At 36.6% G+C, this 17941-nt stretch overlaps 1 protein-coding gene across 2 annotated transcripts; it reads right to left on the bottom strand.

Moving 5' to 3' along the window:
* Positions 1–315: 315 nt before the first annotated feature.
* Positions 316–12906, bottom strand: LOC141341100 (uncharacterized). Of its 2 annotated transcripts, XR_012356619.1 has the most exons (4): positions 12839–12906; positions 11212–11408; positions 1791–5008; positions 316–1640 (listed from the first exon to the last, which is right to left on the bottom strand). XR_012356619.1 is itself a non-coding variant. In XM_073846246.1 (3 exons), the coding sequence occupies exons 2-3, from the start codon at positions 11381–11383 to the stop codon at positions 3963–3965; spliced, it is 1218 nt and encodes a 405-aa protein (XP_073702347.1). In that variant the 5' UTR covers positions 11384–11408; positions 12839–12906; the 3' UTR covers positions 316–3962. The 2 variants fall into 2 exon arrangements, 1 of the variants encoding a protein (XP_073702347.1); XM_073846246.1 differs by having other exon boundaries at positions 316–5008.
* Between the last annotated feature and the right edge of the window lie 5035 nt (positions 12907–17941).

Below are 17941 nucleotides of genomic sequence, written 5' to 3' on the forward strand. Positions count from 1 at the left end.
AGGTGGGCAGTTTTGGTGTATTTTCAATGTAAGTACACATTAGTTCTTGAGTAATTTCAGTGCAAGTACACATTAGTTCCTGAGTACCAACAATGGTTCCACACTTTATTTTAGGTGATCAGTTTTTGTGTAATTTCAGTGTAAGTACACATTAGTTATTGAGTAATTTCAGTGCAAGTACACATTAGTTCATGAGTACCAACAATGGTTCCACACTTTATTTTAGGTGGACAGTTTTGGTGTATTTTCAATGTAAGTACACATTAGTTCTTGAGTAATTTCAGTGCAAGTACACATTAATTCATGAGTACCAAAAATGGTTCCACACTTTATTTTAGGTGATCAGTTTTTGTGTAATTTCAGTGTAAGTACATATTAGTTCTTGAGTAATTTCAGTGCAAGTACACATTAGTTCTTGAGTAACCACAATGGTTCCACACTTTATTTTAGGTGATCAGTTTTTGTGTAATTTCAGTGTAAGTACACATTAGTTCTTGAGTCATTTCAGTGCAAGTACACAGGAGGAAATAATGAGTATCAACAATGCTTCCACACTTTATTTTAGGTGGGCAGTTTTGCTGTATTTTCAATGTTGTCACAATCTGGCTGGTTGAGGAGTGGAGATGGAGGAGGAGAACCGGAGTACATGAATATAATGAAGTTTACACTGCAAAAAATGCTTTTCTAGCTTAGATTTTTTTGTCTTGTTTCCAGCCAAAATATATAAAAACTCTTAAATCAAGAAGGATTTTCTAGATGAGTAAAAATTATTCTTGTTTTCAGAAAAAAAAGTCAATATTAAGTACATTTTTGCTTGAAACAAGCAAAATAATCTGCCAATGGGGTAAGAAAAAAAATCTACTAATCTCAAAAATAATTTACTGTGCACCAACATAACATTAAACATAACTTTCTTTTGAGGTTTTGTTTGTAAATCAAGTAAAGTTTGAGTGCTAATGTCACTAACAAAGAAATGTGGTCTAACGGTTTGGACACAGCGTCATCACACGGGTGACCCGGGTTCGATTCCTGCCTTCAAAATAATTTTTATTTTATTTTATAAATGAATCGCTTTTTTGGGGAGGCAACCATCGTTACAGGACACTGATTAACACAGAAAGGTGAATACAATGACGCTGATAAGGGATAAACCAAAGTAAACAGAACAACGGGGGGAGACAAAGGGAGAAACCAAAGCACACTGACTGACATTTCTGTGACATTGCACCCCCCTCCCGGAAGGCATATCCCCATGCTGTAAATAGAAAAGGAGGAAGGCACCATTGAGAAGGTGTAATGGCTGGTAGAACAGAGTCTATACAGGACGAGGCTTAGGTGGAGGACGGACTCCAGGGAGGAAGACAAATAACAGAGTCTAGGGTGGTGACGATGGTGGGAGGAGCCAAGGAGGAGACAGAACAGTCCAGGGAGGTGACGATGGTGGGAGGAGCCAAGGAGGAGACAGGAGGGATCCGAAGCAGGAGGAGTCAAGCGAGACCCAGACCGCAGCCATGATGGAGACCCATGGTGGAGCCGACGGAGGGAGGAGCCATGGTGGAGAAAGGGCTGGCGACTCCAGGGGGCCAACCAACAAAGGCGGAGCAGGTGGCGGTGGAGCCCGAGGCGGAGAGCCGAAGATCCTGCTCAAAAAAATAAAGGGAACATTAAAATAACACATCCTAGATCTGAATGAATGAAATATTCTTATTAAATACTTTGTTCTGTACATAGTTGAATGTGCTGACAACAAAATCACACAAAAATGATCAATGAAAATCAAATGTATTAACCCATGGAGGTCTGGATTTGGAGTCACACTCAAAATTGAAGTGGAAAAACACACTACAGGCTGAGCCAACTTTGATGTAATGTCCTTAAAACAAGTCAAAATTAGGCTCAGTAGAGTGTGTGGACTCCACATGCCTGTATGACCTCCCTACAATGCCTGGGCATGCTCCTGATGAGGTGGCGGATCATGGTCTCCTGAGGGATCTCCTCCCAGACCTGGACTAAAGCATCCGCCAACTCCCGGACAGTCTGTGGTGCAACGTGGCGTTGGTGGATGGACCGAGACATGATGTCCCAGATGTGCTCAATTGGATTCAGGTTTGGGGAACAGGCGGGCCAGTCCATAGCATCAATGCCTTCGTCTTCCTGGAACTGCTGACACACTTGAGCCACATGAGGTCTAGCATTGTCTTGCATTAGGAGGAACCCAGAGCCAACCGCACCGGCATATAGTCTCACAAGGGGTCTGAGGATCTCATCTCGGAATGGCAGTCAGGCTACCTCTGGCGAGCACATGGAGGACTTCCAAAGTAATGCCACCCCACACCATTAATGACCCACTGCCAAACCGGTCATGCTGGAGGATGTTGCAGCAGCAGAATGTTCTCCACTGCATCACCAGACTCTGTCAAATCTGTCATGTGCTCAGTGTGAACCTGCTTTCATCTGTGAAGAGCACAGGGCGCCAGTGGCGAATTTGCCAATCTTGGTGTTTTTTGGCAAATGCCAAACGTCCTGCCAGGTGTTGGGCTGCAAGCACAACCCCCACCTGTGGACGTCGGGCTCTCATACCACCCTCATGGAGTCTGTTTCTGACCGTTTGAGCAGAAACATGCACATTTGTGGCCTGCTGGAGGTTGTTTTGCAGGGCTCTGGCAGTGTTCCTCCTGTTTCTCCTTGCACAAAGGTGGAGGTAGCGGTCCTGCTGCTGGGTTGTTGCCCTCCTACGGCCTCCTCCACATCTACTGATGTACTGGCTGGTCTCCTGGTAGCGCCTCCATGCTCTGGACACTACGCTGACAGACACAGCAAACCTTCTTGCCACAGCTCGCATTGATGTGCCATCCTGGATGAGTTGCACTAACTGAGCCACTTGTGTGGGTTGTAGACTCCGTCACATGCTACCAATAGAGTGAAAGCACCGCCAGCATTCAAAGGTGACCAAAACATCAGCCAGAAAGCATAGGAACTGAGAAGTGGCCTGTGGTCACCACTTGCAGAACCACTCCTTTATTGGGGGTGTCTTGCTAATTGCCTATAATTTCCACCTGTTGTCTATTCCGTTTCACAACAGCATGTGAAATTGATTATCAATCAGTGTTGCTTCCTAAGTGGGCACTTTGATTTCACAGAAGTGTGATTGACTTGGAGTTAGATTGTGTTTTTTAAGTGTTCCCTTTATTTTTTTGAGCAGTGTATATTATTTTCTGCTTGTTCTGAGTATTTTCTGAATTATGGAGTGAAAAAATGAGTTTCAAAATTCCCTCTGTAAAACTGACTCTAATATGTAAAAAGTATTTTGAAACAGACTTCATCCAGTTGTTAGATTTTTGTACTAGAAATTGCAAATTTGCACAGATTTCATTAAATAATGGCTCATTTCCATATTTAAACCTAACAGTTTTGTAATACAAAAAATGTCTGCAATTATCAATGTAATCAATCAACTGGGTTAGGGTTAGGGGTTAGAAAAGCTTTTTTACCCTATTCACCTGCAGTGTCTCGCCTTAATTATAAGCTTTTCTTTACATTAGAATTTCTCAAACACATTATTTTCTAAGTCAGGAATTAAGAAAATCTTTCACATGGCCTAACTCAATATTAAAGATATCAAGGTTGTTCTTCTTTTTACCCCCAAGAGATAAATGAAAAGAATATATCATGGTTTTGGGAGCTTTTTAAATAATTCCCTCTAGCATTTATAGCTTTTATCTTAAGTCAATCAAAGTAAGCTTTATTTCTGTAATGCTTAATTTAATACAGATTGTGTCAAATCACTTCATAGTGATAAACCGGAAAATTGCAGAATCAATGAAGGCAATTCAGATTCTGTTGTAAAGCAGGTATAAAAGACAAGAGTGTCATTATTCAGCTCAAGTCAGTTCAGATCAATAACTGTGAGGTTCATCTGTTTAAAATGTCATCAATTCAGTTGCAAACAGACAACAATGTAGTTACTCAATTAGAATCAGTTTAATGTTGTTTGTATTTGTTTGCTTATTTTCAGTGTGAACTCTCAAGTGGTGATTAAGGTTTCCAGGTAGACTGAAACCCTTTCCACACCATTGGCAGGTGAAGGGCTTCTCTCCAGTGTGAATTCTTCTATGGTAATTAAGGTTTCCAGGTTGACTAAAACTCTTGCCACATTGTTCGCAAGTGAAAGGCTTCTCTCCAGTGTGAATTCTCATGTGAGATTCAAGATGTACAAGTTGACCAAAACTTTTTCCACACTGTTTGCATGCAAAAGGTTTCTCTCCGGTGTGGATTCTCATGTGAGCTTCAAGATGTACAAGTTGACTGAAACTTTTTCCACACTGTTTGCAGGCAAAAGGCTTCTCTCCAGTGTGAATTCTCATGTGAGCTTCAAGATGTACAAGTTGACTGAAACTCTTTCCACACTGTTTGCAGGCAAAAGGTTTCTCTCCTGTGTGGATTCTCATGTGGACTTCAAGATTCTTATGTCTACTGAAACTTTTTCCACACTGTTCGCAGGTGAAAGGCTTGTCTCCAGTGTGAACTCTCATGTGGACTGTAAGGTTTCCCTGTTGATCGAAACTCTTTCCACACTGACAGCATGTGTAAGGCTTCTCTCCAGTGTGAATTTTTTTGTGCTTGTTAAGGCTTTCTTTACAAGTGAAACTGTTTCCACACAGTTTGCAGGTAAAAAGGCTCTCCATAGTGTCAGTGTGCCTGTGGACGTCATGATTTCCATTTTGATTGAAACTCTGTCCACACTGAGGGGATCTGTTAGGCTTCTCTCTATTGTGAATTTTCATGTGCCTTTTAAGGTTTCCTTTATGACTGAAACTCTTTCCACACTCAAAGCAAATGCAATAACTCATAGTTTCTGTCTTTTGTGCTCTTTTTCGTGTAGAAGTCTTTTCAGATTGTAAGGAAGAAAAAGATTTTTTTCCAGTTGTGAAACCATGAAGATTCTCATATTGATCTTGCTCTTCAATTTCATTCAGTACTTCCCTCTCCTCCTTCAGTGGCATTAGGTCTAAGGTGGAAAAACAAACAAACCAAAAAAGTTAACCCCAGTTTTATGGCACATAGCAATCAACATCAAAACATGTAGGTACACAATGCATCTATCCTACACCAGAGTGTCCAAACTTGTGATGGTGTCCTACAATGTTTAGCTCCAACTTGCCCAAATAAATATGCTAGAAGTTTGTGAAGGCTTCTAAAGACATTGATTAGCCTTAAAGGGTTAGTTCCCTCAAAATTGAAAATTCTGTCATTAATTACTCAGCCTCATGTTGTTCCAAACCTGTAAGACCTTCTTCAGAACACAAATTAAGATATTTTGGATGAAATCTGAGAGCTTTCTGACCCTCCATAGACAGCAAGGGTCCTTCCACATTTAAGGTCCAGAAAGAAAGTAAGGACATCCTTGAAATAATCAATGTGACATCAGTGGTTCAATCATAATTTTATGAAGCTATCAGAGTACTTTTTGTGGTAAAGAAAATGTCTGCATCACTCTATAGCACCATTTCGGTGTTTTGAGTTTCACATTGCATGAGTGCTTATCTCTGAACGTAAACAAAGCATGGCGCATGAGTGTTCTACGTCAACAGAAAGACGCATATGGATTGTTTACATGCATAGGAAAACGTGCATATGTCGCGATACTCTCCAAAATGGCACTAGAGTGATGTAGAGAATTGTTGAATAGTTATTTTTGTTTTCTTTGCACACAAAAATATTCTTGTAGCTTCATAAAATCATGATTGAACCACTGATGTCACACTTGAACGTGGAAGGACCCTTGCTGTCTATGGAGATTAAGTGGAAGATAGAAAACACCTGTGTCTGATTGCAGTAATTGGCATGGAGAGATTGGATAAAAGACCGCAGGAGAATCGTAAGGGCAGAGATGGGGGACTCGAGTCACATGACTTGAGTCTAACTCGAGTCACAATTTTCAGGACTTGTGACTTGCTTGATTGAAGTAAGAAAATTACTTACCTTGACTTTGACTTGAGAGCAAGTGACTTGAGACTTAACTTAAAGTGGAAGACTCGACAATGACTTGGACTTTTAAATATAATTCGTTTTAAAAAATATTGTGACTCAGCAGCACCATAATTGGCGCCTGTGCCTTTAACGCTGCACAACTCAAACTGCGCCAAACATGGCAGACAATAGTCGAGCTTCACAAATAGTCACGTTTGGCTATAAGGACTTTGAAATGGACCGTACCAATAAAAAAAGATTTGCCAGATGCAGAGAATGCAACGCAAGAATAGCCGACACGACAACCACAACGTCAAATTTCATCCGGCATTTCAAGAACCACAAGGAAAGGTAAGAAAGTCATTTCTTTATAGTCAATTTGATAAAACGATATTACTAATGTAATAAATTAATTGTTTCTGTTTGTCATAATTTTTTTTTTATCAGAAATGTGATGATCTAACGTTACGTCTCATAAGTAACGTAGATGGCTATAACAGTGGCGTAGCCCGAATTTTAATGTTGGGTGCATCTTAAAATGAAGGGGCTTCTCGATATTACATGTAGCTATAATGTCTATATTAAATGTGCGCATTTTCAAGTGTTTGTATGAACTGACTTCGTGTGGTAGTTGAATGGCAGCTCGCGTATACTGCATGAAAATCACAGATGAAGATGAACGCGTCGGTGCGATCACTTGCCCTTAAACTCTTTCAAAACTTTTTGGTCATACTGACAAGAATAATTTCATCGTTCAAATCAGTTAAGTGTCTACCTTTTTTTGTGTACACTCACAATAACAACAAAATGTTGTGTGCTTTTATTTTCAGTATTAATGTAGCACAGATATGCATATAATTCAAATATAGCAATGTGAATAAGATACATAATATATGTATATATTAAATCTTTTCTGTGCAAAAATAAACATGTATCGAAAATATTACCTTTGTTTATTTTAGTACTGCAACTTGACTTGACTTGGCTTGAAACTTATCAGGACTCGACTTGACTTGCTTAGGGTGAACCCTTGACTTGACTTGCTTGATTTGTCTAAACTGTGACTTGAGATTTGACTTGTGACTTGGTTTTGGACACTTTTCCAACCTGGCCATCTTAAACCAGCCAACCAGCCTAGACTGGTTTTAGCTGTTTTTTTTCAGCAGGGCCTTTGGACTGTAATCTTCTTTATTTGGACTAACATCTCCGAACCACAACCTGTAAGTACGATTAATATGTTATGTGTGTATTCTCAATTGAGCGCTCAAAATATCTAGTTTTTTGTGCTAACATGTGGTGTATACCTAGTACAGCTCCAGTCTAGCTGAAATAGCTGATAATTAGCTGTGAAACCACTATTTCCTAAGAACGTGTTGATTTAATATAGATTGTTTTTGTTCTAATTACTTCATTTAATAATAATGAAGAGTGTAGTGTAGCATACAGACTTCATAATCATTGTGAAATTGCTGTATATTTTGCTGCACTGGCAGTTATAGGATTAATGCAGAGAGTAAAAGACCCAGTAGAGAGACGAGCGAGTTAGGCTGGTGCGCCTACAAACTCTATTGTTTTATCAGTTATCTACATTAGCAGATGTTTTCAGAGTCAGTGTCACAAAGATGAAGTTGACAATGGCCGACTCACCAGCTCATTGGACGCGACTATAGAGAGACATGCATTTTACAGATTACATAATGAAAGAGTTTTTGTTTTAGATTTCAACTATTCTGTTTTAAAGTAGCAATTAAAAAAAAATTATATATATATATATATATATATATATATATATATATATATATATATATATATATATATATGAAGAGCTCTTTTCCAAAACGCGATAAACGGCAAATTTAAATAAAATGAGTTAATTATGCCATTTTGCAGTGTACTGAACCTATTCACGACTCCATAAATGTTTCATGCCAAATCGCTTTATTTCCTTGTTTAAAATGTACTGCAAGATGCAGTTTCTTTCCAAAACGCTATAAGCGCCAAACCTGTTTTTAATCTAAATGCGATATATCCTCTCGACCAATAAGAATTCGGCGAGCGTTCGACGCAATCTAACATGGCGGCGCTCTGAAGCGAGAGATGTTACGTCTTCAAAATGAGAGCTTTAAACTCGATTAACAATTTTGATGGCCTGGATGAGGCAGTGATAACTGCACCTGTGGTTAGAAAACGCAGATTAGACAAAGACAAAACAAAAAAGAAGGTTCGTCACTCAAGCCCTGCATGTTTACTTGTGCGTTTTCGTTTTAAAACGGCGTTTTAAAATGAAAAGGATCCTCGTCTACATTAGCGAGTAGCTTGTATAGGTAGATTCCCTATTGTTTAGATGAAGGACATGCTTGAAGCGGTCGAAAGGGGAATCTACTTATACATATCTATGGGTACAGCAACGATCAAGATGTGATTGTTTACACTGCCACAGCCATATCACCCTGCAGCCCAAGACTGGTTGCTCACTGAAGCTAAGCAGGGCTGAGCCTGGTCAGTACCTGGATGGGAGACCTCCTGGGAAAACTAGGTTGCTGCTGGAAGAGGTGTTAGTGAGGCCAGCAGGGGGTGCTCACCTTGTGGTCTGTGTGGGTCCTAATGCCCCAGTATAGTGACGGGGACACTATACTGTAAAAAGGCACCGTCCTTCGGATGAGACGTTAAACCGAGGTCCTGACTCTCTGTGGTCATTAAAAATCCCATGGCACTTCTCGTAAAGAGTAGGGGTGTAACCCCGGTGTCCTGGCCAAATTCCCTCCACTGGCCCTAGTCAATCATGGCCTCCTAATAATCCCCATTCATTCATTGAATTGGCTCCATAACTCTCTCCTCTCTCCACCTGTAGCTGGTGTGTGGTGAGCGCACCGGCGCCGTTGTACTGTGGCTGCCGACGCATCATCCAAGTGGATGCTGCACACTGGTGATGGTTGAGGAGAGATCCCCCATATGATTGTAAAGCGCTTTGGGTGTACGGCAATACACAATGAAAGCGCTATATAAATGCATCATTCATTCATTCACTGTCGGTCGTCAAGGATACGCAGAGAGAATGTGGACAGCCACGCTTTCGTTTTCAAAATTCTCCAAAAGTTTTGGTCCATTTACAATGAAACGCAACACCGGAGTTTTCAAACTAAAACACGCAAACTAAAAGCTGTCACCAGACGACCTGATAATACATTTAGTTTTATGAAAGACCAAACAAGGTTTACAAGGACTGGACCATACTTCTCCTGGACATAACGCAAGTGGAAAGGCAGCCTCTGAAAGTAAACAAACGAAAAGACTGACATTAAAAATAAAGATTTATTAATTTATAGTATGAGTCCCTTATGTCATATGTTGCATGTTCTCTTAATTTTTTAAGACATAAACGAGCAATGTTTTAGAAAAAAAGAATGGATCTGTAGCGTTTTGAAAAAAATAAAAATAAACTTTGAATGTATGAACGACAATATTGTTGTTTCATTTAACAATCATTGTTTAACTTGTTCAGAATGAGCCAACAGACCATTTTAACAGGATAAATTGAATATAAACAAAATATATGGGTTTAGGCAAAAAAATTTATTTTTCTGAAAACTATTCAAATGGATTTATAGCGTTTTGGAAAAGAGCTCCTCATATATATATATATATATATATATATATATATACACATACATACACACACACATTTATTAAGTATTCGCTGAGTTTCGGTTCATTTTTGTGAAGCGCTTCTGTTCAGAGACAGAGATGGCAGAAAGCGCATCCACAGTATCTTCTTTATTTTACAAAAGCACACCGTTTTGTTGATATTGCGAGTGCACACAAAAAAGCAGACCATTTACAGTTTTAAATGATGTATTACTCTTACCTTTATGAGCAAAAATAGCAGCGTATTTTCAGGGGGTTTTTTCTGTTCACCTATAGCACACTTTAGTTTCCATTCTCTGCACAGCCTCTCTCTCTAGCCTGAGAAATACACTTTTTTTTTAAAGCTATTTAAGCATAAGAAACAACATTCATGGCACAGTTCATTTCAGATTTTGTCGCTGATTTGAAATGTCATTTAATTGCAAGTTACCCATTCACTTAGATAGGCTTAAGTCTTGGATGAGCTGCCAGGAGGCATTGCAAATATTGCCGCCATCTTAACAGTTTGAAAGGGACTTTGAACGCTCACATAAAGCAGAATCTGAAACAGCACGCAACTACAGAATTGAGTAATGTTTTACACTTTATTGCGCGCAAACTGCCAGATAAAGACTAAATGATGCCGAAAATTTCCAAATATTCCAAAAATTAGGTAAACCTACCTGAAAAATGTAAGTACTGTTAATTTAATTTGTTTTTTGTTATTGTTTTTGCTATTGCTTGTCATTTATTATTAATAAGAAACGATAAATATCTTTAAAAAAAGTTTTTACTGCATTGCATTGTTATATTTTGTAAAAGTTTTACCCGCCAACTGACAGCGTTACATATACTCGAGTCGCCAACACCTTCTTTTTACTCACATTTGGCGCATGGCGAGTGTTAATTTTAGGCCCTGGGCATAATTAATGGTGCGCAATAATCATTTTCTCTTATCAAAGATGTATTTCGATTAATGGTACAGCCCAGATTTCTTGCAAGAAATAGATATTCAAAAGATTTCTGTCTCTAGTCATATTTTTGCATTGTTTGATCTGGAAAGCATCTGCTATGTACAAACATCTGACAGATGTGTGTAGGATGTCAGTTTCACATACATTTTAAGTCACAAAGACATCTATTTGACATCTAATACAAAACGTCCTATAGACATATTGCACATGAACAAACACTCTTCCAGATGTAAATGCAGACGTGAAATAAACATCTCCCAGATGTGTGTGTGCTATCAGTGTTGTCACAACAGATTCTGTTGCATAATTAAGTGATAGGAATGAATGTTTTAAAATTACCAAAAAAAAAAAAAAAAAAAAGTTTTTTGTGTTCAGGCCAATTCTGTATTTTTGTTACAGTACAACTTAAATGCATAATGTTATAATAACAAATGCACAATGTGAAAGCAGGATATTCTCGGCTGCACTTGAAGGCAGCTTGAGCTTCAAGATTTGTCTGGTTGTATGATCGCAACATGTCTGTCGACAAACCGCTTTAATTACGACACTTGTGTGACATTCTTCATAAATATTAATTTCTGTACAGCTGCACATTTTAATAAAGATCAAATGAGAGAGTTCAGCTTGGAGAATATAGACCAACCTGTTTGTTCCTCAGTATCTTCATGTTTGACTCTGAATGCTGCTTCAAACTTCATGTCTTCACTTTCCTCTTTAATAAACACCATCTTTGTTTGTTCCTCATTATCTTCATGTTTGACTCCGAATGTTTCTTCAATCGTCATGTCTTCACTCTCCTCTTTAATTAACGCCATTATGTCGGTGTGTTCGGACACTGTCCTGTGGATAAATTATTTTCGAAAATAAATGCAAACTAAATCTCTGGGTGCATCTCAATTAGCTCCCTAGCTCAGAAGTCAGCACACTGACTTGATAGTTAATGGCCCTACATGACAAAATATAAACAATTAAAACATAAATTAAAGTTAATATTAGGCATTTATGATTTGTTTTATATATGGCATTCAATTACTTGTACATGCTATTTAATAAACACATCTGCGGTTTGTAAAAGTTATCATTATACATGTTTGTGTTTATTGTTCTCATTTGTCTTCAGCATGAGCTGATTCGAGCGCTTCGAATCACTGAATCATTTTACAAATGATTCTGTTCAGATTATCAGGGCTGCCAACTTTTGAGTTCAGCTTGGAGTGAGAATTCATTTTACAGTTAAATTAATCTAGTGTACTTTGAGAGTTCAAAATTAAAAATTTTGCTATTCACATGTATATTATTGTACCTTTACAATACTTTTGTCCTAGTTTCTACATTTGCAAGCAGGGCCTATAACTTTTTGAGAAAATTTACCGGCCAAAAATATTTTTCCTGGCCATGAATCTGTTTTCACAATTGCTGCTACTACAACAACTAAACATATTTAATAAAAAACTGAAAATTAGAACACTGCATTTTAATCACAATTCAAACAAAAATACTATGCACATGTGTTTTTATTATAAAATAATGTAAATTCATGTACAGTGAAAGAATTGCAATATTTAGGCTAGTCATAATTTTATAAATAGTTGCAAGCGCATTTTAAAAATGAAAATTAAATATTTATCTATTAATCTTTTATTCTGCATTGCTTAAACCTTTGTTCTGGGAAATTATATTTTTCTCCCATTCGAAAATGCCTAGAAGTGCGCAAATAGCCCTTCCTAGATAAGCACTAAAACGTGTTACTTAAATTCAATCTGACAATCTCACAAAGTTCCTTTATAATCAATGTACCTCTTATTTGCAGAGGACTGGCAAGTGTGAAAGCAGACTAACTAGTAATGGCCAATCACAGGTGTTCAAGAAATCAATAGATATGTCTGTGATTAGCCACATTGCTCAGCGCTATTTATGTAAATACAAACTTTTGGAGCCTTTACCAAATCTGTTGCTAATATCTTATTATTACAGTTTTTTACAGTGTCAATTGCGTGAATCTGACGCTGAATGCCTGACAGTTGGCAGCCCTGAATGATTATTCTGCTTTTCAGTTAGTTTCTCTCACATCTTTTTCGTATTTGAAGGTTGTACTGATTCACATTTAGTGAGCGAAATGAGACGCACCTTTTCTGTTATTAATATGAGGACGCGCTTTACTCACAAAAATAAAGTTGGACAAAGTATTACAACGTTATATATAAGATTGATAATTTTATGAAAACGTATTAATTTACAGAACAGTTTGTATTGATTTAAAAACCACAAACCTTTCTTGTTCTTGTTTTACGGCGGATCGCAAAACTACAAACCTTTCTTCAGCAGAATCACAACAAATGCAGGCTAGAAAGGGCGCAGCTTTATGACACTACACGCCAGACCAAAATAAAAGTCACGTTTACACACTGATGTCTATTATCAGGGTTTCTGCAGATATGAACAAGTGAAATTTAAGACTTTTTAAGACCTTTTCAATACCACCTTATATAAAATTTAAGACCTAAACATGTAACGGAAATACGCATTACATGCATATGTGTAATAATGTGTTTAATGTAAAAAGTAAACAAAGTTTCATGGCTGTCATAAATTAAATTTATTACTATGATATACAGTGAACTTTTCATATCAGCAGATAACTATTCCACACAAAATATCCCCATACAAGTACCACTAGAGATATCTGGTGATGTAAACAATTTATTCTGAAGCAATATTTTCATCAGTGCTATTAGCCTTTACATCTTAAATCTGCATATTTGATTTACCTTTATAAAGGCCTTTTTTTAACTTTTGAAATTATTACAATTTATCAATAAATTCTATATGGCTAATAACAGTCAGATTACATTATCTACACTGCAAAATTAAAAGTGCAATAAATTATGTTATGAGATTAATGTTTTAAATACATATATATAAATGATAAATGTTGGGGTGGGGATGCATACTTTTAAACATAATAAACTACCAGCAGGTGGCGGTAAGTCACTTAATGAGCGAGTTATTGTACTCAGTTATTGAGTTATTTCAACTGATTCCAGCAAAACGATACTATACTTCTGCTGTGATCCTTGTCTGGAACTATTTTCGTTGGTGAAACAGAACAAAACAGTAAATATTTTGTCTAAAATGTAAGTAACTACTTGACTAACTACTTGTTTATTGAACTAAAATTAATGTAACATTTGTAATCGTGAGAATTAAAAAGCTCCCTTATATTACTGAACTATATCATGTTATAAATAAACTATACATTTTCCATTTTTACCTCAGTGTGTTTCTTTAGAGTTTCATTAGAGTGCTGTTACGCTCATTTGTTTTGAAGTCTCTCTCAAAGAGACCAGAAATACACTATCCATTATCAATTGCCGTTTACATAATAAATGTATTAAAATATTAAACTTTCTTGTGTTTCAATGCTTCGCTGGTTATTTTTGTCACTTCAGTTTTAATCAGGCTGTTTGTTCGGTCGAGCAAGTAAAAAAAAAAAAAAAAAAAAAACATTTTAAAAGTATCTTGAAAGCTGGTGGTCAGCTAGCTCGACCTATATTATTATTAACAACATTATATATAGAAAAAAGGTAGTTCGACCTGTATTCTGCTACTGCGATTCTGTCTGAAGACGCAGTAACTTCCACAGGGGGAGAATTTTTTTTTTCCAGTTGTTAGCAACTGGCCTTAGCCAAGCCCAATATTCAGTATTTTAAAGCTAAACTTGCACTTCCCCATAGCTAAAAAGTTAAATCCATTTTACTTCTGTGGTACAATCCGAGAGAGATTCCTGCCAATAACTGATAGCTGATTGGCTATTGCATGTTGGTCTCATTTGTAGTTGTAATACAGCAAATTATATTTGGACTAGTGTAATAAAGAACTACAACACCACACATAAATGTATTTGGTTTGATTTGTGTTGTAAAGTTTTGATATGTATTGGATGTAATTGTTTATTTTTATGTGTAAATTTGAATTTATTTTTGTATGTTTCTTTTTTTTGTTTAACATGTCTTTATTGAGTTTTCACATTTTTAGGACAAAAACATTTCAATCCCCAACCAAACCCCAGGCAGGCATATAGAAATACAAAATAGTAAGTTACAAAATTAGCTAGATTCTTCCTACATATAAAACTTCACACATCTAATGCATCTTCAATATTTCCACTTTTAAGAAAATTCAGAAACACCTCCCAGATGTTCGCAAATTCAGATGATTTCTTCTTTGTTATATATGTAAGCTTTTCAAGAGCCAAACAAGATGACAGATTTCTCAGCCATAGTCCAAGAGAGGGGCAATCAGCCTTTTTCCAATATAAAGCAGTAGACTGTCTGGCTTGCAGTAAACACAAATCCACCATTTTTTTTTTCTCTTTTACAGACAAGGAACAATTTTCTGCATATAAATTCAATACACATAACATAGGACATGTCGTGACTTGAGAAGAAGTAAATTGAGAAATGCATTGGGTCACCCCATCCCAAAATTTCTGAATCTCCTCACATTCCCAAACACAGTGAAAAAATGTACCAGGGAGTATGTTTCTTTTTTATTTATTTGTCTACAGTAAATAGTTATGCTCTAAGTTAGGTAATTGGTGCCGTCTTAATGCGCGCTAAAGAAGGGCAGCCAGTTCCTAATAATTTCTATTGCTGGAGTGCACGCTGGCGAATGGAAGGTGTAACAACGAGCAAAGACAAATTATGTTTTTTATTTATACGACTTGTGATAAGTATTCAAGTCAATATGATTTTTGTATTGTATTAAATTATTTTTGGTGTAAATTTGTTTAATTTGGGTAATTAAGTTATTCAAGTACATTGACCTCTCTGTCATTTGTCGGTGATACGGTCCCGGTAATATAGGGGCTGGGTTGTGTTTGTTCAGGAAGGGATCCCAGTAGTAACATCGGAGCCCTGGAACTCTATGTTTTCTTTATTTGTGTGATTTTCTTTATTTTATTTCTATGTGTGGCCCAGTGTGTGTTTAAAAAAATGAAACACAGATAAAGAACTGAATTTTTGCAAACCATGCCTCTTGCTTTTATTGGACAAATCCTGACATGTCTAAAAGACAAAACTTTAACGTTTAGGTGTAGAAAGCATTTATACTAGTATTAGAATGCAAATAGTTGGATTGAAAAGAAAAAAAAAACAATCTCAGTGTTACTTAAAATGTTTTCATCCACACACTTGCATACATTTTCTAATTATATAATATAATATGATTCTGACACATGCTGTGTTTAGGCAATTTTGTGTGGCTCTGGATAGATTGACAGACAATCTGGGAAAGAGTTGTTTGTGTTTATAAAATAATAATAATAATAATAATAATGCATATTTTATGGGGCACTAAAAGTAAAAAAAAAGTTGGGCCTAATGTACGCTTACGAGCTGTATTTATCATTATAATACATTTTGTTTGTAATGTGCATTTAAGCAATCATCCTTACTCTGTTTATCATGTGTGATATGATAATAATAATATGATAAAATATATTAATACAATTTAGTAAAATATAAGCAGCCTGATATTAGTATTAATTTAGATAAATAAGCATTTCTAAGGTTATTCATGAGTTAATGTACAGTTAACCCTTTAACTGCCCCACCAAGAAAAAGGCAATGGAAAAAAATTTTGTTTGCATTTATCTCTTTATGTCACTAATAACCACACTCAATGTTTTTTTTTTTCTATAAATCCCATAATTTTTTAAATATTGACCTCTACCAAACGGTTGATATGTCACTTAATGGTAAACGTACTGGAATTCATACTTATACTATGAAAATCTGAAAATATGAACTATAACACTAATTTATTTAAAATTATAATCCAAAAAATATTTTTGTATATTGAATCTTCTTTATTTATTGAAGTATGCCATAAAATATTTCAGGTTTTCATTTTATCACGGAAATTATGTTTTCTTGTTTCTATTAGACGTATACATGTAGTCGTTCAATAATGGTCTAACTGATGTCTAGTCTATTCTTGGGCTATGGTTAGACGTCTATTCAATTTTCACTGACAGCCCAAATTCAGTCTTGTTTTAGTCTAGACCCATATTCACTGTCTATTAGACGTATACATGTAGTTGTTCAATAGTCGTCTAACTGATGTCTAGTCTATTCTTGGGCTATGGTTAGAAGTCTATTAAATTTTCACTGACAGCCCAAATTCAGTCTTGTTTTAGTCTAGACCCATATTCACTGTCTATTAGATGTATACATGTAGTCGTTCAATAGTCATCTAACTGATGTCTAGTCTATTCTTGGGCTATGGTTAGAAGTCTATTAAATTTTCACTGACAGCCCAAATTCAGTCTTGTTTTAGCCTAGACCCATATTCACTGTCTATTAGACGTATACATGTAGTCGTTCAATAATGGTCTAACTGATGTCTAGTCTATTCTTGGGCTATGGTTAGACGTCTATTAAATTTTCACTGACAGCCCAAATTCAGTCTTGTTTTAGTCTAGACTAGGGTTGGGTACCGAAAACCTATATAACCGGTATGCACCGGACCGAAACAGAACGCGAATTGCGGTGCCTCATTTCGGTGCCACTTAATGCCTGAACTGTCGATTGAAATATTTTTTCTCTGGGGCTATGATGACACAGTTGTAATAAGCATCAGATTCATCAACACACATGATCACTAGTAAAATTTAAATACTGAATTCGTGGGGTGTCAAAATTAATTATTTCCTTAATTAGAAAAATCTTGTTAACTTCGGAAAGCTTTGATAATACAAAACCAAAACATTGTTGCAGTAATGTTACTGTCCATTTTATTTTTGTAGATTTATTTTTATTTTTGTAAAAGTTTATTAAATTAGATTAAAAAAATAAAGGTACAAATCATCAGCAAATGAGGACATCCGAGAAGCGCGTGAATGCCACTAACGTTACACTTGCTCTGACGGCAGCAGGTGGTCTACAATTAGCTTAGCTTGCTAAATTAAACAACTTGCATTACAATGCCTAAAACTAAACGGTCGAAAGTTTGGCTATATTTCACAAGAAAAGATTCCGACACCGCGACGTGCAGTAAATGTTTTACAGCTGTTGCGTGTAAAGGGGGAAACACGTCAAATCTAATGAAGCATTTGAGGACACACGGAATAAACATAAAAGCAGAGGGATGCACTGTGTTTGACAGCTTGCGGACAACAGCTGGCACTATTGGTGTGGATGACCCCAGCCCCAGTCATACCAACCGTAGCAAAAATGAGTCCACCGATTATGATGACGACAGCAGCCTTTCCGCAGGTTAGTAGTAGACTAATGTAATTGCAAAATGCAAATCTTGCATTCATTCTAACAAATGGTCAAACGATTTGTAAAATACTAATGTAACATGGACTA

Source organism: Garra rufa, chromosome 8, assembly GCF_049309525.1.
Source record: "Garra rufa chromosome 8, GarRuf1.0, whole genome shotgun sequence".
Lineage (NCBI taxonomy): Eukaryota > Metazoa > Chordata > Actinopteri > Cypriniformes > Cyprinidae > Garra > Garra rufa.

What these genes read in the sequence shown, in the direction of transcription:
- LOC141341100 (XM_073846246.1), bottom strand. Translation starts at nt 11,383, where the DNA reads ATGGCGTTAATTAAAGAGGAGAGTGAAGACATGACGATTGAAGAAACA. An exon ending in AGATACTGAGGAACAAACAG is followed by an intron (nt 5,009 to 11,211) that starts GTTGGTCTATAT and finishes TTTCCACCTTAG; the next exon opens with ACCTAATGCCACTGAAGGAG.